Source organism: Papaver somniferum, chromosome 1 (genome assembly GCF_003573695.1).
Source record: "Papaver somniferum cultivar HN1 chromosome 1, ASM357369v1, whole genome shotgun sequence".
Lineage (NCBI taxonomy): Eukaryota > Viridiplantae > Streptophyta > Magnoliopsida > Ranunculales > Papaveraceae > Papaver > Papaver somniferum.
Window position 1 is genome coordinate 135,484,047 of NC_039358.1, and position 23,586 is coordinate 135,507,632.

The 23,586-nt window shown below is 36.2% G+C and overlaps 2 protein-coding genes across 3 annotated transcripts; one reads left to right on the top strand and one right to left on the bottom strand.

Annotated features, from left to right (window-relative positions):
- Positions 1–5,896: 5,896 nt before the first annotated feature.
- On the top strand, positions 5,897–10,028 carry LOC113301738 (zinc finger protein CONSTANS-LIKE 10-like). 2 transcript variants are annotated; one of them, XM_026550546.1, is made up of 5 exons: positions 5,897–6,043; positions 6,970–7,666; positions 8,291–8,488; positions 8,730–9,043; positions 9,165–10,025. In XM_026550546.1, exons 2-5 carry the CDS (start codon positions 7,097–7,099, stop codon positions 9,292–9,294), a joined length of 1,212 nt encoding a protein of 403 aa, XP_026406331.1. In that variant the 5' UTR covers positions 5,897–6,043; positions 6,970–7,096; the 3' UTR covers positions 9,295–10,025. The 2 variants fall into 2 exon arrangements, with proteins under 2 accessions (XP_026406331.1, XP_026406337.1); XM_026550552.1 differs by lacking the exon at positions 5,897–6,043 and having other exon boundaries at positions 7,097–7,666; positions 9,165–9,296; positions 9,437–10,028.
- Positions 10,029–10,898: 870 nt separating this feature from the next.
- On the bottom strand, positions 10,899–13,590 carry LOC113301754. The gene is made up of 5 exons (XM_026550562.1): positions 13,451–13,590; positions 12,878–12,956; positions 12,444–12,592; positions 11,827–11,902; positions 10,899–11,560 (listed from the first exon to the last, which is right to left on the bottom strand). The coding sequence occupies exons 2-5, from the start codon at positions 12,930–12,932 to the stop codon at positions 11,361–11,363; spliced, it is 480 nt and encodes a 159-aa protein (XP_026406347.1). The 5' UTR covers positions 12,933–12,956; positions 13,451–13,590; the 3' UTR covers positions 10,899–11,360.
- Between the last annotated feature and the right edge of the window lie 9,996 nt (positions 13,591–23,586).

A 23,586-nucleotide genomic window follows, 5' to 3' on the forward strand; every position in this document is an offset into this window, starting at 1 on the left:
ATGTCCAAGGATCAATCAAGTCGTGTCCAACAAACTAGGTCGGACGTATCTACTCTGATTGATCAAAACACAATGCAAAAAAAGAAATAACACAAACACCAGAAATTTTGTTAACGAGGAAATCGAAAATGCAGAAAAACCCTGGGACCTAGTCCATATTGGATACCAAACTGTATTTAGACGATACAGACACTAGTCTACTACCAATTAACTTCCATCTGGAATATAGTTGATCCCAAACTCAGTCTCCCACTGATTCAGGTATAGTCGCGCTCCTTACGCCTCTTGAATCTCAGCAGGGCTCCGCACAATTGATTCCCTTAGATGACGTCACACCAACTAAGAGTTGCTTCAGCTCAATTGAAGACTTTAAACCAAATATGCCAGCCACAGACTAAGCCTATATAATTGATTTCCTGATTACAATCGAAACATAAGAACAAATCAAACGTAGGATCAAGGTGATGGAAATCAATAGAAATTTGACAAAAGTCTAGCTATCCTCAAAATCTGGACTTATAAAACCCGAAGTGCATCCTAGATTATTATTCACCTCACAAGTATAAAACTTGAGAAATCACAAAATTGAGACGAAAAGAACATTGTGATTTATATCTATCTTGTTCAAGTGATAAATGAATGATCGAACAAGATCATGATACTCAAGTTATCAAAATAAAAGATAACTGGACCTGGCTTCACGAATCCCAGTGAAGTCTTTGATAGTCGCTAAACCCTAAAAGGTTTATGGAGAGGACGACTCTAGATACAACTAGGACACACCAAAAAGTAGTATCAGGATTCAAAGATCCCAGTTTCCAAGAGTTCCTCTTATATAGACATTCAAAGCATAAGTTGCTTTAGGTTTAAGCTAATATAGCTTTGAAACCAAGCAAACAACATTCACCGTTAGATGAAAACTTTGAATCTCATTCACATAAATAAGATATACGCTCTGGTTAGGTAAACCATAACCGAACCGTATAAAAAGACTATGTTCTACATGGTTAGTCGAAACTAGCTGGTTCGAACTTAAAAGCTTAACACTCATTTTCATGAACACAAAGACATTGATCTTGAGTCACAATCATGTGATCAATAAGTCTAGTGTTTTTAGAGAATTGATCAATTGAAAATTATCTCATAGAAATAATTTAATCTCAATTGAATCATAATCGACATAGTTGGTAAATGCACAAAGTACAAATAGACGAGTCCTTCGTGAATCGGCTGAGTCATGGTACGCGGACCGGTTTGCAAACTTATGAGAAAAACCAACTTCCGGAGTTGACAGAATTTTTTCAGTTCATGTACCGGTTTGCCAACTTAGGTGCAAAAATGATTTCCAAAGTTGACATAACTTTTTCAGTTTGTGAACCGGTTTGGAAACCTCAAGACTTTACCGGTTCCGGAGTTCACAGAACCTTTTCACTTTGCATACCGATTTGGGTACTAAACTGGTTTAGGAACATAAAACTGTATTGGTTCGCATACCGGTTTAGATACTTTAACTCAGTTCCCTTATCACAGTTCCAAAATGGTTTGCATACGAATATGCATACCTATCCAGATCACGAAACAAACAGATTTTCCCATGATGTGCATACGAATATGCATATCACACAAATCTGTAACTTGATATATAGCTACTGCGCTACGTGTACGAGTACATGTAATACAACTTCAGATTTATAACAGTTATCTCAGGTTGTAAGACTAATAACACTTTCTTGTATTACGAATATAGTAGTTCTATATTTTTCTCTAAATCAATTCGAAACTTTCCGAATAACATCAATGACACATATCAATGTTCCAGGTCATTTTCGAAAGATGATCTTGAATCATGATTTGGTTCCGAACTATAAATTGTTCTCCACCGAAATTGATGAAGTATGAACAATTGTTCGTTAAGCTTAGCCATTATATTTCTAGAAATTCGTAAACTAAATATTAGTTCTCGACTCCAAATTCTTGTCTATACAAGCTAGTCTAATTAGTTATGCAACAAACGTCTCAAGGATAAAAAACAAGTGAATATAACTTGAAAAATAGGTGGTTCAGTCTTTACTTACCTTTTGTTGATGAAGTTCTCGAAAAGCTTCGGTTGATCCTCTCCTTCAACCGGTAGAACGCAAATGATGACTGGTTCGTTTCTCAACTACCTCTATCCAAGACCGAGACTTAACTAATTGTAGACTATAAATAAAGATATAGTTTTGACAACTAAATTTGACAACAAGCTTGAGATAGCAACACTTATGAGTTCGACCGAGCAATGATCTAACATGCTCGCTTCACTCGAGAAGAAGATGTTTCACTAATTCGATGTTGGATATCAGTTGTAAGCGATAAAGATTTCAATTTAACGACTTTTAATTTATGGGACACTGTGTTTCAAAGGTTTACGATGTTGAGTCATGTAAATTCAAGAAAAACAAATGAATGTGTTCAAGAAAGATATTGCTTAATCAATAACGAAGCAAGAAAGTACGCTTAAATTTTGTGGATGATAAAAGGGAATTATCCTGGGTTGTCAATCGGTGAACTAAAAATTAGAGCTAATACCAAATTTATTGAAGATAATAGAAGACGGTTTAAGCATGATGAATGCTATCAACTCTACAAGATTCATGTGCAAGGATTTATTTTGATTAAGTATTATGTAATGTAATTACGATTAATTTTAATTAAATGCTGGGATTTAATGAAATGGAAAACTAGTTTCGATTTGAACATTAATTTTAAGATAGTTTTCATTAATTAAAACAAAAGATTACATTAGAAAATTTATATTAAATTGCATTCATAAACTAGTCATTTCCCTGACTATTAAAGATCCAACTGCCCATGATTTCTGGATCAAGAGTGTTGTTCAATATATCAGATATTATGCCGGTTTGAGACTGACTTGGTGGTCGAGTCTCTTCATAATCGTCAAAACCTTGAAAAAATAACGGGTTCACTCGGGCAGTGGGGGACATGATACAATTGAAATGCGTGAGCTTGAAATGTTGATGTGGTTGAGGCAATTTGGGTATACAGAGTATATTGCATAACTTTTTCAATGTTCAAGCCACTACCAGGAGTCATAGTATTAGTTGGCATTTGGTTAAACAAACGTCTAGGAGTTGTATCCATGTTAATGACTTCATCAGTTTCACGTACTACTTGACTATCTAACACTTCATTTGGAGTAGAACTTTCTGGTACATTATGCATAGAAAGACTTCTCAAACTTCTTATTTCACTTCTATGACTTCCACAAATTTGCGGACTTGGTCCTCTCAGACTCATACCTCTACCACCAGGACTTGTACCTCTACTACTAGGACTTGTACCTATACCATCAGGACTTGAGTGCACACCAGGACTCGTATCTTTACCGCTATGATCGGAATATCCTGGACTCATCTCAAACATCATGCTTTCCCCCACTTTTTGCATCTCACTCAAGTGAAATTTCCGAAATCCCTGTAGTAGATCATGATAATCGTTCAACTAGTTATGATATTTCTCTAGTGTAGCATGTACCCCCCAGTATGGATAAGTCAGTTCAAGTGCACTAAAATTAATCAGATAAGTAACAATATCTCTAGACATGGATAGAGTCTGTACGTCCAAAGAAAATAGAGGCATAGTCGACAATGGACCCGCTTGACTAGGATATGCAAATACGTCGTCCGTCTTTGGTGGAGTTCGGGAAAAAAGATATTCATCACCAAGTGGCATCCTATGTAATGCTGGGAAATCCATATGACCCACATTATGCGGTTACATAGTAAAATTGGGCTTGTAAACAATGTGAAACCGATTAAGGTACTCAGTTCTAGGTCTCAGCTCCTGGATCATACTTTCAACTTTTTCCCAATGTGGACCATCCTTTGTCAATTTCTCCCAGTCATCTCGAGAAATCTCTTCACTTGGATAGAGGTTGATCGCTATTACTATTATTTTCCGCAACTGAAGAAATAGTCTTTCACCGTAACACCAAAATCCTTTTCAAAAATAGGAATGTATAACACAATCCTCTTAAGGCTTAGGTACAGCGCTCTCTGGGCTTCCACTTCTTCGAAGTCAGCAATTGTTGTATACGACATGGAAATAAGGTTAAAGCTTGTTCTACACAACTGTTAAGTCCTTTAAACAAGGGAAATATGTTGACAATCTTCAATCAGTTCTTGCCAATTTTCGGTATCATACTTATGTATGACTGGAAAAACATTGCTGGGATTGCAGAGAGAAGGTTCACATACACATAAATGTATATACCACCAATACTGAAGATAATAACATTGTTGATTAGTACATTTACCGTGTCAAAATAATAAATAAATAATGTGAAATTTTTTGGTTCTTACCTCCAACACTCCCCCAAAACCATAAAAGTTATCTTTGGCACACGTCGAGCAAACACCGAGGGATATGTAAAGTTATGATAAAATTGGAGACCGCGGTCATATCTTGGTGCTTAATCTAAATCTTCTAATGCTTCGAGAAAAAAATTTAACACCACTGAGCTAGCAATTGGAAATAGCCATTGGCATATTGTACACAACACGAACAGAGGTTGGAGCTCCTCATAATGGCCAGACGACAAATATTGTTTGTCATCTAGCCTGTTCTCATTCATTTTCCTAGCATAACGTTGTAAAAAACTTTTCAACCCGATCGCTTTCAATCCATATGCTTTTATTTGCTATATGCATGATTTCCTTGTACATCATTTGAGTATAAAAGAAGTCTTTCTTTCCGTTTATCTTCCGATACCCAATTTAATCTGTTAAATGGAAAGTAAGTTTCCTTCACATGAAATTCCCTTTAACATGTACAAATTTAACAGTGCAACTTCTATTTAACAACGTATATATTATTAGAGCTTGTTGAATTTTATAAGACAAAAAACATAATCTAAAAATTTAATTACAAGAAAAAAAATACTGCATTCAAAATCTATGAAAAAACGTATTTATAATCTTCCACCATAGTTCGAATATAACCTGAATTATTTGAGCATAGTTTTTAGGTTGTATATGATATAAACGCCACCATGGATATCTTCGGACTCTGTCTTGAACAACATGGGTAAATAACATGAACACTATATGGAACTCAGACCATCCACCTCTTAGAGTGACTGAATTAACTCGCTCTGGATGGCCAGATACGTGCAAATGGAGTACACCATCACCAGCTAGTTGTCTAGCATTTTGAAACTCATACTCTTTATCTCCGACATAACTTAATCCACTGGTTGGGGTGCTACTAGATCCTTTAACTTTTCTGTTTTTTTTCCCTCACTCGTATTTGTTTAATTAAAGAGAATTTTGTGTAGGAAGTAAGTGAGGGGAATTTTGTTTAAGAGAAAAAAGAGAAGAGAAGATGTGGTATTTATAGGCGTTGTAGAATCAACCGTTGAGAATATAAATAATATCGAGCGATATTATGTATATTCTTGGTGATAAAAGATTTATCACTACGGATGTAAACAATATTGTTCGCTAGGAATTCTATCGCTCAACTCTTTTACCATAGAAGCATAAACTCATTTACCATACCACCCGGTATGTAAAATAAATACTTTTGTCCCGGTGCATGGGAACATGCCTAACCCTACCGGTTTCCAATTTTCAATGAGCCTATGGATTATAGAGAGAGCACAAGGAAAGTTGGGTAGTAGTTAGAAATGTTTTTAGCGGGAAATAGCAATAGCCTTCCCACTCATAAATAATAAAAGTGACCTTTTCTCTTTCCATTTGCCTTTTCTTTTCCAATAAAATAAATAAAAAGAGTAAAAAAGATTTGTCTGCTTTTCACACGAGGAGCATAGTGTGGTCCCCACAAATTTGCACTTTTGTATCTCAACTTGTACAGCCAAACCAAAACGAGAGAGAGAGAAAAAAAAAGAAAGTAAAGGGCAGAGAAAACCGAGAGAGGATCTCTGAGTTTTCATCAGTGAGAGAAAAAAATAAAACAAACAGAAAAAAAGTTTCTCCTACAAAGTCTGAGCCTGTTAGAAGATCTAATCTTGTAAATTTTAAAGGTAATAATTCTTCCTCAAATTTCATCTCATCTGTTATCCGAGTTACTAAAGCTTATTGATTCTGCTGGTCTTATCAAGTTAGATTGTTCTTTTCAACCGTTGTTTGTTTGCTTGTTTGTTTTTTGTTTTGTTATCTGTGAAGAAAGATCTGATATAATGAAGACTCAAGTGTTTGCTTTCCATCTTTTTTGTGATTCCTTCATGTTGCGAATCTGTTCTGCAGTAATTTTGGTTCTGAAATTTGTGTAAAGCTTCAAAACTATTATTGTTCTATTTTTTACTGCTAATCATTGTGTGTATTTTGGAAAATTGCTTGGGTCGTCCAAAGATTGAGGTTGTGGTTATAACTTGTAAGCTGGTTGAAGTAAGAACTTGTGTTTCATTTGTTTGTTTCCTTTGAAGCTTAGTTTGGGAATTCTGTTGGATCTCATTTTCCTTAAAATCTCATAGCTATTATTATAATAATTTCTTTTGTGAAAATTGCTCTCTTAGGAAAGTTTCCGATTGAGCTGTTTTAAGATCCAAAATTAACAGATGTATATTTTCCTGTGCAATTTTGGAGCCTGAAGATATTTACTTGGTACTGCCTTGGAATCAAGTTCAGCGTTTTAATCGTTTTTTCACCTTTCTTGTTTATTTATATTCTTTCTTCATTGATGCATATATTGTGTATGTATTCTCTCTATTTATACATGTGTATGAGGTGCTAGGATTTGTTTTTGGTGTCTTCTTCTTTATTTATGTATGATGTGAGTGTTGTTAGCTTCGTAGTCCTCCAAATTGAGTTGCTTTGCTAGATTTTCCTCTTTTATCCAACAGCATTTTCTAGAGTTTAGTAGGATTATAATATTTTCTTTACTTGTTGGTAATGGTAGACTGACTGATGTTTTTTTTTTTTTTTTTTTTTTTTTTTTTTTTGATTTCAGAAATTTCCAACGGAATTGTGGTTCATCGGCTAATTTTAGGAAGTTATACACCGTAAACCATTTTTAAAAGATTTCATCTTCTCACTGATTCAGCCCAAAGTTTTATTACAGAGCACGGTGACATACAATGGGTCACCTGTGTGATTTTTGTGGGGAGCAAAGATCCATAGTATATTGTCGTTCAGATGCTGCTTGTTTATGTTTATCCTGTGATCGGAACGTCCATTCTGCAAATGCTCTCTCTAAGCGCCATTCGAGGACACTGGTGTGTGAAAGATGTAACTCTCACCCTGCCTCAGTTAGGTGCATTGAAGAGAATACATCACTTTGTCAAAATTGTGATTGGAATGGACATGGTGGTTCTAACTCGTCTTCAGGACATAAAAGACAGCCAATTAATTGTTACTCAGGCTGTCCTTCGGCATCAGAACTATCTAGGATATGGTCATTTGTCCTGGATTTTCCATCCATGGGAGATCCTAATTGTGAACAAGGAATGGGGTTAATGAGCATTGACGAAAACACTGTTAGTAACAGTTGGGGACCTAATGAAACAAACAACAATGCAGATGCAGCTGATACCACTGGAAATAATGATGCTGAAAATCTGGAGAAGCTTAACATGTGGATGGAATCGTCTTCGATGCCCGAAGGGAACCAGGGTGGTGGAGATCAGCAGGATTCAACTACTCCGAAGGTGACTAAAATGACTGCATTATTTTATTATCTGAATGGTGCTTATGTATTGTCCATTTGGAAAAATTCATCTACCCAACATTAGGCTGCGAAGTCAGTCCACCTACAACATACACTTACACATATGCATCATGCAGGGAGGTGGGGCACATCTTATGATGGGTTCCACGTAGGGGGTGAGTATCGTCCATTCTCTAGGCGTTTCTTAAAAATCGTTCTCCTGTATATTTTTTCTTTTGCTTAATGGTCCATAAAACAGTGTTCTTGTTTGTTACTAACTCTTTTTTTCCGGCTTAGTTCTTATTTTTCTGAATTTACAAAAGAATCTGTTACTGTTACCGAGTTTTTGACAAAATACCTTTAGGTGATTTGGTATTCCCACATCCCCTGCATTTAGTTTTGATTATCATTGGCAACTTCCAAGTTCCACCACAAACCAACTTGTTACTGACCAGTTTTCCTCATTTGGAAATCTGTTAATTGCGCTTACTTCTCACTTCAGACACAGATTCTGTTTTCAAATGCTGCCTCTAGACTGCATTGAACTGCCTGCGCTGATTTTGAACTTTGTACAATTCGCTTTCCCTAGGCACTTTTGAAGAACTAAATGTTGTTTGATGTGCAGCACTCCCCGAAAGACCTCGAATTCAATGAAAGTGATCTCTATGAGGATTTCAACGCGGCTGATGTTGACTTAAACATTGAAAACTATGACCAACTCTTTGGTATGTCCCAGAGTCACTCTGAACATCTATTTGAGAATGGTGGGATGGATAGTTTGTTTGGGATGAAGGATATGTCTGCTGCTGATTCCAACCGTCAGGTATATTTGCCACTAGTTTCAAGAGTCAGGCTGTGAAACTGATCTTTTATATATTCCAATATGTTACAATCTTTCTCAAGGAACACATCCATTCTCTGGTTACTTGTGCTATGCATGCTTGTAGTTGGTTTGTTATAATATCCCATGATGTTTAGCAACTGAGTTTTCCTAAATTCACTTTGCCACGTGTTTCACCTTTTAGCTTACAAGTTATAGCTAACATGTATTTCTTCATTCTCAGGGTTTTTCTGGTGGAAAGTCTAAAACAAAGCAGCAGCCAGCTTGCAGTGCTTTATCTGCTGATTGCATAATGACCACGAAAACTGAACCAATCATATCTTCTTATCCAGAAAGACAAGCCAATTCATGTCACTCGCTTTCATTTTCTGGTTTGACGGGGGAGAGTAGTGCGGGAGATTATCAAGACTGTGGGGTATCTCCGATGCTTTCAATGGGTGAACCTCCATGGTTTCCACCAGGGACTGAAAATACATTCACAACAGCAGGCAGGAATAGTGCCGTCTTACGTTACAAAGAAAAGAAGAAAGCCCGCAAGTAAGGATACTTAACCAATACGGCACACTATATAAATTATATGCACTCTAATTTGGGATAGCTCTGTTTCTAATTTTGATTCCATATTACTAATTTTTCTTTTTCTTACGAATTCGAACAGATTTGACAAGAAAATACGGTACGAATCTCGCAAGGCAAGAGCTGATGTGAGGAGACGTGTGAAGGGGCGTTTTGTAAAGGCCGGGGAAGCCTACGATTACGATCCTCTATGCCACACCAGAAGCTACTGAGAGTATATTTTCAAACTATACTGGAAGGATGGAAAGACTGGCTAAAACTTTTACTTGGAAAATAAAAATCTTTTGAGAGAAGATCCCCGAGACCAAATTTTCTCCCTGCAATAACAGGTCTTGTCACTTTTTCTTTTCCCAGGGATGAGATGTTGTAAAAAAAGGCATGTATAAAAGAAACTGAGCCGCAGCAGTTGTCTGGTGAGAATTCAGGTCGAGAAATCCAGCACCAAGCAGCACTAGTGTTATCATCAGTAACAACCATGCAGATTACAATATACCTGTTGATGTCAACACTGCAGCATGTCTGGCCCAATGCAGCTATGCTAAAGATGGTATCTCCTCTCTTCAGTGAACGGAAAGCCATCTGTTTTTTGTCCCTACTCTTAATATCTTATACATTTCGTCGCTAGCTCTTCCTCCTTCCAGATGTTCCTTCTCATGTTTTCCGGGGGATTACTCTCAGGATTTCAGCTACATGTTACAACAGGTGCAATAACTCGTGGCTATACAGACAAGAAGAATAGACTCCAGTTATTTTTTAAAATGTTCATAATAACATCTTTTACCGTGAGATATGTACACCAAGATCATCTATGTAAGTTGAGTGTGTATCCCCTGATTGAATGATACAGTAAGAAACTGTTGTAGAAGCCATGTACTTTTCTTTGTTTAATTTGTCTTGTAAAAAGTTACTAAAGTCGTCTTATAAGTTATATCTCAGTTCTAAATGATAAGGTTATTCTCATTTTTGCATCCGAGGGTGAATTAGGAAAAAGTTTACATGTGCCTCTAAACGTTTCAGTCACAAGGCTTGGAGAGGTTGCCAAACCCACAAAACAGACAATGCCAAACACAAATCTTACAGTTCAGATCACTTGGACTGGGAAGGTTGCCAAACCTACCAAACAGATAAAGCCTAACATAAATCTTACAATAATAGATGTCGGGAAAGATACGGAACCTTGTGTGCTAAGTAAGCTCTGCCTTACTATGTTTCAGCAATCTCTATCAAGAGATGATTCCTAACTAATTCATACGGAACTCTCAACTCCGACAACAATCATTCTTAACAATCCACCTAAAACTCCCGGTCAAACCCAGTCACCACATTCATATATCTACTAGCCGCTGTCAAGACTTCTCCTTTCCCGTCAGAAAAGTGGGATTTGACTGGGCCATGCACAAATTTTGCTCGGACACTATTTGCAGCATCTATTCCATAAATAAAAATGACAACTCCTTACAACCTTGAAATAAAAATCTGATATACAACGAACAGGAACGATCCACTCACACTTTTATTATCACACTGTCTCACACCTTGGACGTTATTTTTGTGAATAAAAACCAAACCGTAACGGATTTGAAACTAATATTTTGAGGATATGTTCCTCTTATTAAATTCTACATGCCTACCAAAAATGATCTCATTCCGAAATATAAAACCTCATGATCTATCGGTCTTAATTTCGACGGCCAGAAATCCGCAGATTATCTCGAAATACGCTCATTTTTGGTAGGAAGATAGACTTATTTGATAGTAACACATCCCCAAAGTATTAACTTCAAATCCGTTACGGCTTGGTTTTAAATCGCAAAAATGATGTCGAACATGTGAGATAATGTGATAATAAAAGTGTGAGGGGATCCCTCCTCTACAAATACAATAACATTCCCTATCTGTTTATCCTTAAACGTTCAAATATAATACGAATCCCACTTGGTCCTCTACCATCAGACACTAGAGTTTCAATTTGATTTATATTAGGACACAACAAAATGCAGGAGGGTTGGATTTTACATATCTCCAACTAGATACCTGGTATGTCTGGGGATCCAGATCCCTACAGATATGACCCTAAATAAACCAAAACAAAAACACAACTGGGATGCCTACTTAGTAAGTACCATATATCCATGCTGAGCCGCTTTTGGGGTTCAATCAAGGGGAACCACCGGACATCCTCCATGACAGAAAACAAACCGAGTTGATAGAATGAAAACATTCAGGTAGATATCTCTATAACTATGGTGTGGGTGTTCTATAGAGCTACATGCTGGATTTATCTTCTTCTCCTGTCACTTTGGTAAGGATCCTCACTTTCTTTATCCTTCAAAAAGCCGAGAAACGCAAGAAATCCGAAAAAGAAGAACCCCCCTGACGACCAGCCTCCCCCGCCACCTCCACCGCCACCGCCATCTCCATCATCACCAGGTGGCAATCCAGTCCCTCCATCGTCAAGGTCGGGTGATTTTTCCTTTCCTAACATAAACATAAGATAGAGAAACAACTTAGAGTAGAAACATTTGGAGAAAAAAAAAAGATTTACTGATCCAATACTAGCACGTGAGCTAGAACGAAACACACAACCGATGAGGGTTAAACCACTCATTGTGATACAAAGAGCACAATAATCTTGCAATGCAATTACTGAAGTAGGTTGTTTAAAATGTGACAGCATAAATATCAAGAAAATGATCACTTCTATGGAATACCAATGAAATGAACGCTGAAACATAGATATGTACCTTGAACAGGAGCAACTGTGATTGTTGAGGACTCGCGTGTAACAGTTTGGGTTTGTTCTGCACCACATCTTGCATTCTGCACAGAAGCAACACCAAATCAACACTTCAAACTAATACTTCTGTTAGCAATCCAAGTGAGGACAGTGAAACATTTTAAATACTAATTCTCGGAGCAGGGAATACATTATAATCAGCTCTTCATCCTAAAAGTTAAAATTTTGTTCCACGTTCTCAATGCATCACGTAAGAAGAGACTATTTACGAGAACAAGCTCACTGAAATGCTTCTTCTTAGATATGTTGAAAAATAGGATGAGAAAAACCTCTGAAAAGGAAAGAACCTTTCTATCAAGTTAGCAAATTTAAATGTTTAACTTTTGAGCCTAGTTCAAGTGTGTAACCATGGGTTAAATTTATTAACTCTGAAGGGAATCAAATCATATGGCGACGGCACTTCCCCTAAAATGATAAAGTGTGTTTTGCTCAGTTTCGGTGTTTTCCCAGAAGATGACCTCCTTTTTCAGTTGTAATTTCTGTTACGATTAAACTCTAAAGGCATCTATTCCAAATTCTAAACTTCACAGAAAAGTGAAAAGTAATAAAACAGAATGAACTCACCATAGCAGCACATATTACAGATCTGGCCTGCATCTTAGTTGCAAGTTTGATAGATCTGGCCTGCATTTTAGTTGCAAGTTTGATTGGTTTCATGCTTTGAAACATCCCTGGTCGTAAGTTGAGCGCATTAAACTGGGCACCCATTCTACCTGTACAGGAAGATGAGTGAGTTTGGGGGCATCAGGTATAAATTATATCACAGGGAGTAATAATAAGCTATAACAGAACTCCAATTACACTAATATGGTGTTCAAGATGGTAACCTCAGATTTCATCACGAAAATCCAAGTCATTATAATTTTTACAAAATATCAGAAACCTCTAAGTCAAGTTGTAGTTTTCATTTTCTTTTCTTCTTTTAAATATACACTAAAGCTTTTCTATAATATGAAAAACTGAAGAAGGTAAGTACAAATTATAGTTAGGGAATGTACCTTGAGTCCTAGCTGATATTGTAAGCATTGGCAAAGTAGCCGTGGATGAAGACATTTTCACTTTACTTCGACAACCGACCTGAAAGGTTGAGAAAGTTTCTCTCAGGCCTAAAAGTCAGAGAAAGATAACACAACAAGGCTTGCAACATCCACAATGGTCACAAAATTACTCATTTGCATCAGTAATTGGCAAACTAAGTACGAGTTCTTAAACACGCAGATTAGCGTGGCAAAGTAGTCCCAACATGTTCTCTCTACCAGCCCTTGTTTAACCAGGGATGGTTGAAACCTTGTTGTACAAAAAATTAATTGTTTAACGTGTATTAGAAATTCTCAAGTTCATAAAAATGGGTTAGCCATAGTTAATATCGAAATTAAACTAATTAAAGCATTCAAATAAGGGATTCAAATTCAATGTCTTGACACACACACAGACCCACCAAAGAATTGCAAATCTTTTTGCAGTTTGAAATTTGAGTATACTTTGATACCACAAATAGGCAAACAAAAGAGGAATTTAAAACCCTATATATTCTAATGCAACAACAAAGTAATAACTTAGCATGATATCACCTTAACGAAAATGGGGATAGCGATTCCTCAAACAGTTGAAGGAATTGAGAGAAAATTTGAAGCTCTCCCCCAAGGAGATGAAGACGGAAAGAAAGGGTGTAACTGAGAAATTGCCGGATTAAGTATTCAATCTCAATTTTAACTAGACAATAAAGTCCCTAAACTCTGTCCATATTACCTTATTCTTCATAAACCGCCTGAGAAGCCCACATGAGTTCATCCAGTCCAAAAGCCCATACTTGTACGCTTCAGTAATATCGGAAACTCTATTACGGATTTAAGGAGGAGTCGGAAATTAGGAAAGTACACTCATCTGAACAAACACTGGGAACGGCTAAAAACAGGAAATTTCCGTTCTCAAACCCCTTTCCTAAAACTATTTAAACTTCTTCTTATAAATTGAAATTCATACACCTATATCTTTCTCCATGACTTGTATGATCTTGCATTCTTGTTTTTCATCTTCTTTACTTGTTCTCTGCTCAAGAAATCGAAGTTTTAATTTAATAGTTCGTGCATTCCTTGCATCTTCTTTCGTAATCAGTCTTCTGTGCATTCCTTGTTCAATCAACAATGGTGATGATAAGGGATTTGGATTGGGATCCATCTAAAGATCCAGTGGTAAACCCTCACTTGGAACAGATATTTGGAGGAATGACTTCCACAAAACTTTTGTGGAGACTTTGGGTTGTATTTATATTCAAAAGAGATTACATAATTTGTTACAACTCAAAGTTATTCAAAACCCAAAGATAACTACTCCTCAGATTACGTAGGAGTTTGATTTGATTCTAAAGACTGAAACTGATTACTCGGTCTCTTGACTAACTCCGTTGAGAGTCTTAAGGAAGACTCTCAACTGTATGCTTAACACTTCCCCTCAAGTTGTACTGGAGCTGGCGAAGGTGCAACTTGCTTCTAATGTACTGGAACCGTAATGAAGATAGTCCTTTTGTATGAGAAAAGTGGTGTTTCTCTTCAAATTCATAATGTGAGATAGTCAAAATACCTCTTCAAATGGTTGTGTGAGATAGTCGAAATACCTCTTCAATTGGTAGTATTGGTCTGTGTTGGTTAACAGATATAATTGGTAATGGTAATGATTTGTTTTGGTATTGTTGTTGAAAGGTATTGAAATTTGTTTAGAACTGGTTTTTAAGAATGCTTTTAGTACCAGATCTAAAATGTTGATAATCTAACAAAATACTCTGACAAGTTCCCTTGCCACTAGCAGAGACATTCAAACAAACTTTTCAGCAGCAAACGAAGTTAATAGTGGTGATGAATGGTTATGATCTGGTGATATAAACCTCAGTTGCTGTTGGTGGTAGGATGTAGATGGTATGCAGGTGGATGGATTATCCAGGTGACATGGTGTAACTACGAACAAGAGGTTATACAGCTGGTAATGGAGATGATGGGTGTATGCTGGCTGACGATGAAGGAGGTATGCTGATGGATGCAGATGCAGGTGCATACCATCTTTCTAGAAGCAAATATCAACGCAGTTGTTTTGGGCTCCCTTATTCTCATAATCACGGCAGCAAAACGCTTTGGATTATACGCAACATTACGAGCTTTTAAAGCGATTGCTCTGAGGTCCAACTGCAATCCAAGTTGACAGTAGATACAATGTTCTGTAGCGTAGGCACGATTCCAGAAGGATGCTTGGCAAGATCTACCGGTTGGCTTCCTTCTAAGAGAAGGAAGAACGACGCAGGGAACAAGGAAGGGCGCCGCTACGCTAGGTTTTTATTTTTATTTTATATGGTGGTACAGATGCTGGTGGTGATAGATATGCAGGTGGTAAAGATTTGGAGAGGAGCAGAGAGCTCCTTTCTGTTGAAGATGCGGCAGTGATGACAGGTATGAGATGAAAGTGGTTTTGATGATGGTGATCTACTGTTGGTTGTGATGGCGGCGGCTGTTACACGGTTGCTGCCATCGGTTTTGAAAATTTTTTTTTTAAAGATTTTTTTTGAAAGGGAAGCGTGGGTAGGATCTCTGGCTGATACCAACTTGGAACAGATATTTGGAGGAATGACTTCCACAAAACTTCTGTGGAGACTTTGGGTTGTATTTATACTCAAAAGAGATTACATAATTTGTTACAACTCAAAGTTATTCAAAACCCAAAGATAACTACTCCTCAGATTACGTAGGAGTTTGATTTGATTCTAAAGACTGGAACTGATTACTCGGTCTCTTGACTAACTCCGTTGAGAGTCTTAAGTAAGACTCTCAACTGTATGCTTAACACCCTCGAACAAGAATTCCATGTACAAGCTGTATAGGCCCTCCAACTCCAAGGTATTTAAATTTGTTTTTTTTTCGTTGTGAATTTCTTAGCTATGAATGAGTACACTTCGTTTAGTCCTGCAACTTATGATTCTAGGGTTTTTCGTTTCTTTATATGCTTAAAGACTTGATCTTTTTGTTGAAATTGAAATTGAGTAGTAGTTTACATACTTCTCATATATGCTACTTTCTTGCTTCTTGTTAGCAGAGTGCCCTATGCTTTTGCTGTTCTGTCTCAAACTTATTATTACCCCGAAAAGACATTGAGTATAACATCTGTTGAAGAGGGGTGGAATTCCAAAGATCTTGAAGGATGGAAAGCTGATTTAAGAGTATCAACACACTTAGAAGGTACTGCAGAAGAATTGTTTATGTTGTCATGCAAATCTTTGATCTGTCTGTATGGAGTAAATGACAGCTACATATGCAACCCAACAACAAGAGAAGTCAGACATCTGAAAAAGCTGCATGACAGAGATGGAATTGGGTTTGGATTCGACGCAACAAGAAATCAGTACAAGCTAGTTTTGCTGCATTTAAGTGGTGAATCAACATGGTGCGAGATTTTTACTCTTGGCACCAATTCCTGGAGCAGGGCCAAAAATGAAGACCCGACCATGCCGCGTACTAATAACGGAAAAGCCTCGTACCCTACAACAATAGGAGAATCAATATATTGGATTACCAAGCCTAGAATGCACATCATAAGTTTCAATGTTCAAAGCGGGAAATTCAAATGGATCTGTTTACCCGTGTATGTTCATCCTGAAAAGAAACAGCTACAGCAAAATATACACATTAGTTTGGTTCAAGTACTGGGAAGTCTCTCTCTGGTGCAACACAGTGGAGTTGACAAAAGGCTTGATATATGGGTGCAGAAAGAAGGTGCTTTCCGCAGTGACGACGTATTTCAATGGACGAGGAAATATAGTATTAATCTTAACAATCTTCCGGATCATAATACACCGGGGTATCATGTTACACTGATAGGCATTCTAGGTGTGAAGATTATATTGTGGTCGACATGGATTGAGTTGGTTTCTTACGATCTAAGGACCCAAGTGTTTGAAAGTGTCTATCAACCTTCGGGTTGGAATCAGCCGGTTGTTTATGAGAAAAGCTCAACTCGTTTATTGTTGGGGAATAACAAATTAAAATTGATCAAACAAATAAATTATAAAAGAGGCATTTATCCGATTTTTGTGTCGTCTCCGATTCAATTGTTGATGACTTGAACATCCCCTGTTAAACACCATAGACAAAATAAACTTGTAATGGTAGATTGAGTCACATGTTCAACATGTTGTCCTTAAGACAAGAATGTCCGGCCACACTCTGAAAAAGATGATGCTATAGCCCTACAGGTACATCTGCCTCCAAGATAAAACAATCTTAACAAATTTGAATAGCACATTCAAACTTGTTCTTCTAGAACTTGGCAGCCGAAAACTCATGAAAGGTTAGCACTTAAACCCTCGTATCAAACATAGAAGACAAAGAAGAAGTTCTCTTCACGGACGGCAAGAAAAGAGAGGTCATCTATTATAAAACCCTAACCCAAATCATAAATATATAAGGTAAACTTATCCCGTAAAAACTAAGAGACAAATTTGGAAGGTGTTTTTATTTTTAGGAAGGCTATTATTGGGGAGTCACATTCCAATAGAGGGGCGTCAACTAATAGGACAAAAATATGTCATCCATAAGTAATATCAAAAACCCCTTATCTCAAATAATTTTGTAATGACTAAACTACCCATATTTTATTAGTGATAATAATTATTTAATTAGGTTAACAAAATTCAGTTTAATTAGATTATTGATTCTGAGATTAGATTAGTTGTCTTGAATTACTTTAGACTGCGATTTCTTTTACGGCTAGGAACCAAAGCAATTTTCCAGGCGTAGATGTATTTTGCTATCATATAGGCTAGGAAAAGAAGAACTCCTAGCCGTAACTGGTTTGAAAATTATTTACGGCTGAAACCTAGCTGGCAGAAGATTACATCTATCTTTTTCCTCTTTAATTTATCGCCAACAATTGTTGTTATTGCTCTAACCCTGGACTGTATGTTTAGTTTCGACGATAGAGAAGATTTTTAAGAAGCTAACTCGTGAAGTATTGGTTTGGGTTGGCCGCTGTCATTACCATTGGTGACTGTTCATAATTGTGAATCGGTGATGATTAATTTGGTGAAGATTTTTGAACTTTAATCACACCCTATTGCGCAGTTGAAGATGATAGAAGACTTGGGGTGTATTAATGAAGTAGTAGAGGTGCTGCCATTATCGTGATGGTGATCGGCAGAAGAAAAGAAAAGTTATTGGTTGCTGCCATCCATGGTTTGGAAGTGGAAGAATCTTCTCTTCCACCTGATCAAATTAGGAACGAAGAGGTAACTTGGGATATGGTTTTGTTTCTTCTGATTATTATAGGATTGGTAGTTATAAAAAGTCAAAAAAATGACGTAGAGAGGGAAGAGATGAACACTAGTTACAATCTTTTTCTGAGTACTGCAACAAAAATGCGAAGATGATTCGAACGTCCCTACATAGACATTTTGTTAGTGTCCACTGGACCTCCAATGGCTAGTGTCTTACCAAGTCCGTTACTGCAACAAAAAAAGAACGATTTTTTGGGATCATGGTTTTTTTGGGACCATGATTTTATTTTGGGTAAAGACATTAGAAGTAAATCTAGGTCACCCCTTATTTAGATATTTATATTAATATCTAAATTACCCTTCTGATTAATTTTGGATGATGATTAGTTAGTGTTAATAATAGTTAATGAGATGATTAAGTTAAAGATGATTAGTGAGATTAAAAAATCATATGTTTTTTTTTTTAAAGAAGTAGAATTATTAAGAGAGTAAAGTTAGAGAAGATGAAGAAGGAAAACATGAAAAACAATGGATTTTACCAACCACAACCGGAGGAAGGGTATTTGGGTACCCAGGTATGCTTCAAACTTAGATAATGTTGGTTGAACTGCTCCAAACTTTAAAAAAAAATGAAATTTTTTATGTAGATTTGGGCCAGTTCGGTTACCATATGTCAAGAACATGTAACCGAACACACCTGAAAGTGTAGTTCGGTTACGTTTTCCAAACACGCAGGTTACCGAACTCGCTCGTTAATGGAGGCTTTGGTCGTACAGTGTAATGTTCGGTTACCTAGGATAAAATGGTAGGTAACCGAACTTTGAACTTAACAATTTATTTGGGTACATCTTGTGTGTTCGGTTAGTTCGCAAACTTCAACGCAACCAAGTTCCCAACCGAACTGCAGGTTAAAAGTAACCTAGTGTTAGAAGTTCGGTTGGTTCGCAAACTTCAACATATTTTGCGAATCAACCGAACTGGGCTTATATATGCATATATGCAATTAGGCAAACGTTCGGTTACTGCGAAATTTATTTCTTGGCGAATTAGGTAGAGTTCGGTTACAAAAAAAACTTAACATTTTTGCCTAACTTGTGGACTTCTCATTATTTTCGTAAACTAAAGTTCGGTGATATCCTTATTTTGCGAAGGAACCGAACTTATGGATTTGTGTTGTTCTAATACAAGGAGTTCGGTTAAGAAAAAATTAATTCGTGATAACCGAACTTTTCTCTGAAAAAAAAACCGTTCATTAAACCTCTCTAAAAACCGTTCATTAAACCTCTCTGGAACTTCCATTTTCAACTCACTTTAATGATTACTTCTCATTTATTCAACCAAAAACGAATGACAAATAACAGGTTTGTGAGAATATCTTTGTTAATGTTTTAAATTAAGCTATATATATATATATATATATATATATATATATATATAGTGGTGGTGGTGGTGGTAATCCGAGGTGGTGGTGGTAATATGAGGTGGTGTGGTGGTGGTAATCGGCGGTGGTGGTGGAAATCAGTGGTTGGTGGTGGTGATAATCGGAGGTGGTGGTGGTAGTAATCGGCGATGGTAGGAGGTGGTGGTGGGAGGAGGTGGTGGTTATATATATATAGGTAGTTATTGGGTTGGTTTTAAATTAAATTAGGTTAAGGGTAGGTTAGTCATTTCAATGCTTTAGGACACCCCTTATAACTATAGGGAAGACGGCCTAATAAAACCATGGTCCCTAAAAAATCATTCCAAAAAAACCCAACTGTTAAGCCCCATTAGGGCTAATTAATAAACTTGCCCCCAAACGTAAAAGAAGCCTTGGAAAAAATTTGAAGATTCACGATGTTTTACGGCTAGAACTAACCCAACCGTAAAGTAGTTACGGTTGATTTTGTAAAGCCTCGACCTACACGTAAAAGAACTTGAAAATAAATCAGAATTGTAGGATTATTTACAGTTAGGTTTTATCAATTTCGAACCCAGCCATAACAGATTCAGGGGATGATGATTTTACGAGTATGATTGGAGAATGCTGTAAATTATCTTTCTTATCATAATTTTTTTGAATTGTCAATTAATCAAAGAGAGATGCTTCAAAAAAAAAGATGATGAGATAATCAACTGAAAAAAGAATGAAAAAAGATTTACGTTGATGAAGAAGAGGAAGTTTAGAAGAAGAAAAAGATAGAGCAAATTTTGAATTAGAATTAGATTTTGTTTTTAGTTTTTAGGTTTTGATTTTAGATGGAGTATAATTTAGACATTTAATATTGTCCCAGAGACACCCCATAACCAATATTTTAGTCAATAGGAATCCATGTGAAGCCCCTCCATTTAAAAGTGAAGCCTCAATAATAGACTTCTTTATTAGATCATATGTTAAGGGGATGTTGAACAAGAACATGTTTAGTGTATCAAACATTTTGGGCTAGCTTAGTTTCCTTAATTCTGTGGTTATTGAATTGAGTAAAGTCAATTCATTATCGATCAAAAAAAGTTATTCATCTTATAAATTGATAAGTTATTATTGTTCCGGACGCACGAATAGTTTTGTTTTAGTTTTCTTTGGTTCAGTTTGTCCCTGACACTTTGAAATGATTAAATCATCATATTTTTATTTAGAAAAAGGACAAGAGCCATTTACAGGACTGCAACATTTCGGAACACATTATAAAAAATGAAAGTTGATGGTTCTTTTCCCTCTTCATACTTTTCTGAGAAAATTAATGAATTTTCATTTACTTTTGGATCTATAAAAACCTATGAATTTAGGGTTGCTTGTACGTGGGCAATCAAAACATCATGAAGAATAATATAGAGAATATTTGGACCCAGTAGTGTGGCCGACTAGTTTAGCTTTGAAATTGTGCAATTTATATTTATATATAAGAAAATGATTTACCATGAGATTAGTTAAATACCAGTTTTTTATATTTAAACTTGAAGTTATTTTTTGGAATAAATATGAAGGTCGGTTTGGCAAATCAATTTTTTATTTTATGGTTTTTATTTTTAATAAATGAAAATCGTAGATGCATTGGTACAATGGGATGTTGTTGTAGTCTAAGCTTGTTTAATACTACGTCAGTTGTATTGTAGCTGGTTGAGATAACCCAATACAAATTGTACATGTGTTGCATAAGGTTGTTTTCTATACCTTCGTTCTTCATAAATAAGAGTGAGATTTTAAAAGATTTAACTTCGGAATCGTAAAGCAAGGGAAACTATTTTCTTTGATAGTTACAAAACCTGTTTCTAGGTGTTTTTTGTAAACCCTAGATTTGGTAGGTCAAGATATCTCTAGATTATTTCTAGGTGATCTTGTGAAGAAAAATCAATAGGTAAGAAACGGTTAACCCTAATTGTTAAGGAGCATCTTTTAAAGAAAATTAACGTTCTTCTAGAAGAGTTTCAAGAACAACATTCTAAATTAATGTGTGTTCAATCTGGTGCACGAATACAATTGAAGCAGGTTTTACATTTAGTCCAAAATCTGGTAGTAGGTAATTGGTGCAACATCTTAAATCAGTGTGTGTTCAATACGGGCTAGGTCCCCGAGTTTTTCAACAAGACTATAGTTTTCCTCGTTAACAAAAATTTCGGTGTCTGTGTTATTTCTTTTCTGCATTATATTATTTTATCTATATAATTTAAATATCACAGATTGTACGTATTTAAACCTAGATTGTATTAACTCAACTGTAAAAAACCTATAAGATTTGTTCTTATCGAATTCGTATCTTGAAATATAGATTACAAGACTCACTATCATTGGAATTCGGTTCGTGAACAGTTCGGGTATATAATAGGTTTAACTTGTTAAAACAATCTTAAATACAGTTTCGTAACTACACGTGTAGATTTTACAAGCATTGTCCATATATGTTCCCGAATGAAAAATTGGTGGTGTACTAGTTACTCTCTCCTTTTCAATTGGTAGCAGAGCAGGCAAACACTGTAAATACCTAATAAGTCTGTGGTTGTAGCAATTCGAACATATAAACATGAATTTGAGCTTGTATCAACCAAGTTCAATTTACGTACCAACATGATTTGATGGCATGCGCTCATTCTTGCAAGCTCGTGATTTCCAAACTTGGATTCGGGTAATCAAGGGTTATCATCCTCTAATGGTCACTGTGAATAACAGAACTATTGCGAAGGATATAGCTGATTATGACAATATTGAAACCAGTGTTGCAAAGCATAATTCTGATTGATTGAATGCTATTATACATGCCATAATCCAAGATCTCCATCATCATGTGACTATTTGTGTAACTTCGAAAGAATCTTGGGATATCTTGTATACCGTATTCGAAGAGAATACCGCAGAGAAAGAAGCATGACTTCAAAACCTAACATCTAATTGGGAAAACCTTCTTATGTATGATGATAAAAACCTTTGATGAATTTAACCACACAATATCCCAGATAGTTAACTTCCCACATTCGTTAGGAAGAACTACATTCCAGAAAAAGATGTTGTGTGCAAAATTGTCAGGTCTCTACCATCAAGATACGAGTCTGAAAAACACGCCAAATTAAAGATCTTTGATAATGAACACCGGTATGAAAAGAGATAAGTATTTCTCTTAAGGCTGTAAACAACACTAGTCCCTATGAGGGTAAAACTAGTGTGCCTGAGACAAAGGATAATACTCTACGAAAATTTAGAGAAATCTTGAGAAACAACAAAAAGAGATTTTCTAAATATACAACATCTCTTAATCATAAGTCTTGGACTTATGTTGATGATGATGTTCAAAGCTTCAACTGTCGTAGGATCAGGCATTTAACTTATGTATTCCCTGACATGAACTGTAGACAACCAACATACACTACAACTCTCCCAACTCTTGATGATATTCCTGACGATTATTATTATCCAGAGTATACATGAGAGTTTGCATTGGCTTCTGGAAGATGTTTTTCCTCCACAGGTTCCGACTCTGACGAAGAAGTGTTCCATGAATATCCAGTTGCTAATAAAATTCTTAAGGAATGTCATCAGAAACTTTCTAAAACTGAAACCTCTTTATTCAGTAATAAAGTTCAATATGACAGACTTCGTAGTCAGAATAAAAACTTGCAAGACCAACTTGATTTCTATTGGTGCAAGGGATTATCTCAAACAAATACGAGATCTTAAGGAAGAAATCTCCCAAGGACATGATCAAGAGAAGGTACTTCAAGCAAAACTAGATAATTCGGAGAGCATTGAGATGAACTTGTTATTTGATTCAGAACGAAAAGATCTCAAATTTGAATTTTAATCATCTAGTTAATGCGCTTGAAAAGATCAAAATGTTGGAAGAAGGAAAAATTGAGCTTAAAGGAAAAATTTGGGAGCACGTATAAGTCATCGTGATACGCGAGGATTGGGATATGAAGGAATAAACGCTCCTAGTATTTTCAAAAAAGGTAAAATTTGTCAAGGCTAAAGATTTTTCTTAACCA

Bases quoted from the DNA above. Each gene is read 5' to 3' on its own strand.
- LOC113301754 (XM_026550562.1), bottom strand. From the start codon at position 12,932: ATGTCTTCATCCACGGCTACTTTGCCAATGCTTACAATATCAGCTAGG. The intron at 12,593-12,877 runs GTACATTCCCTA...CTTCCTGTACAG, and splicing joins AATATCAGCTAGGACTCAAG to GTAGAATGGGTGCCCAGTTT. The intron at 11,561-11,826 runs GTACATATCTAT...TGTTTATGTTAG, and splicing joins CACAGTTGCTCCTGTTCAAG to GAAAGGAAAAATCACCCGAC.
- LOC113301738 (XM_026550546.1), top strand. From the start codon at position 7,097: ATGGGTCACCTGTGTGATTTTTGTGGGGAGCAAAGATCCATAGTATAT. The intron at 7,667-8,290 runs GTGACTAAAATG...TTTGATGTGCAG, and splicing joins AGGATTCAACTACTCCGAAG to CACTCCCCGAAAGACCTCGA. The intron at 8,489-8,729 runs GTATATTTGCCA...CTTCATTCTCAG, and splicing joins CTGCTGATTCCAACCGTCAG to GGTTTTTCTGGTGGAAAGTC.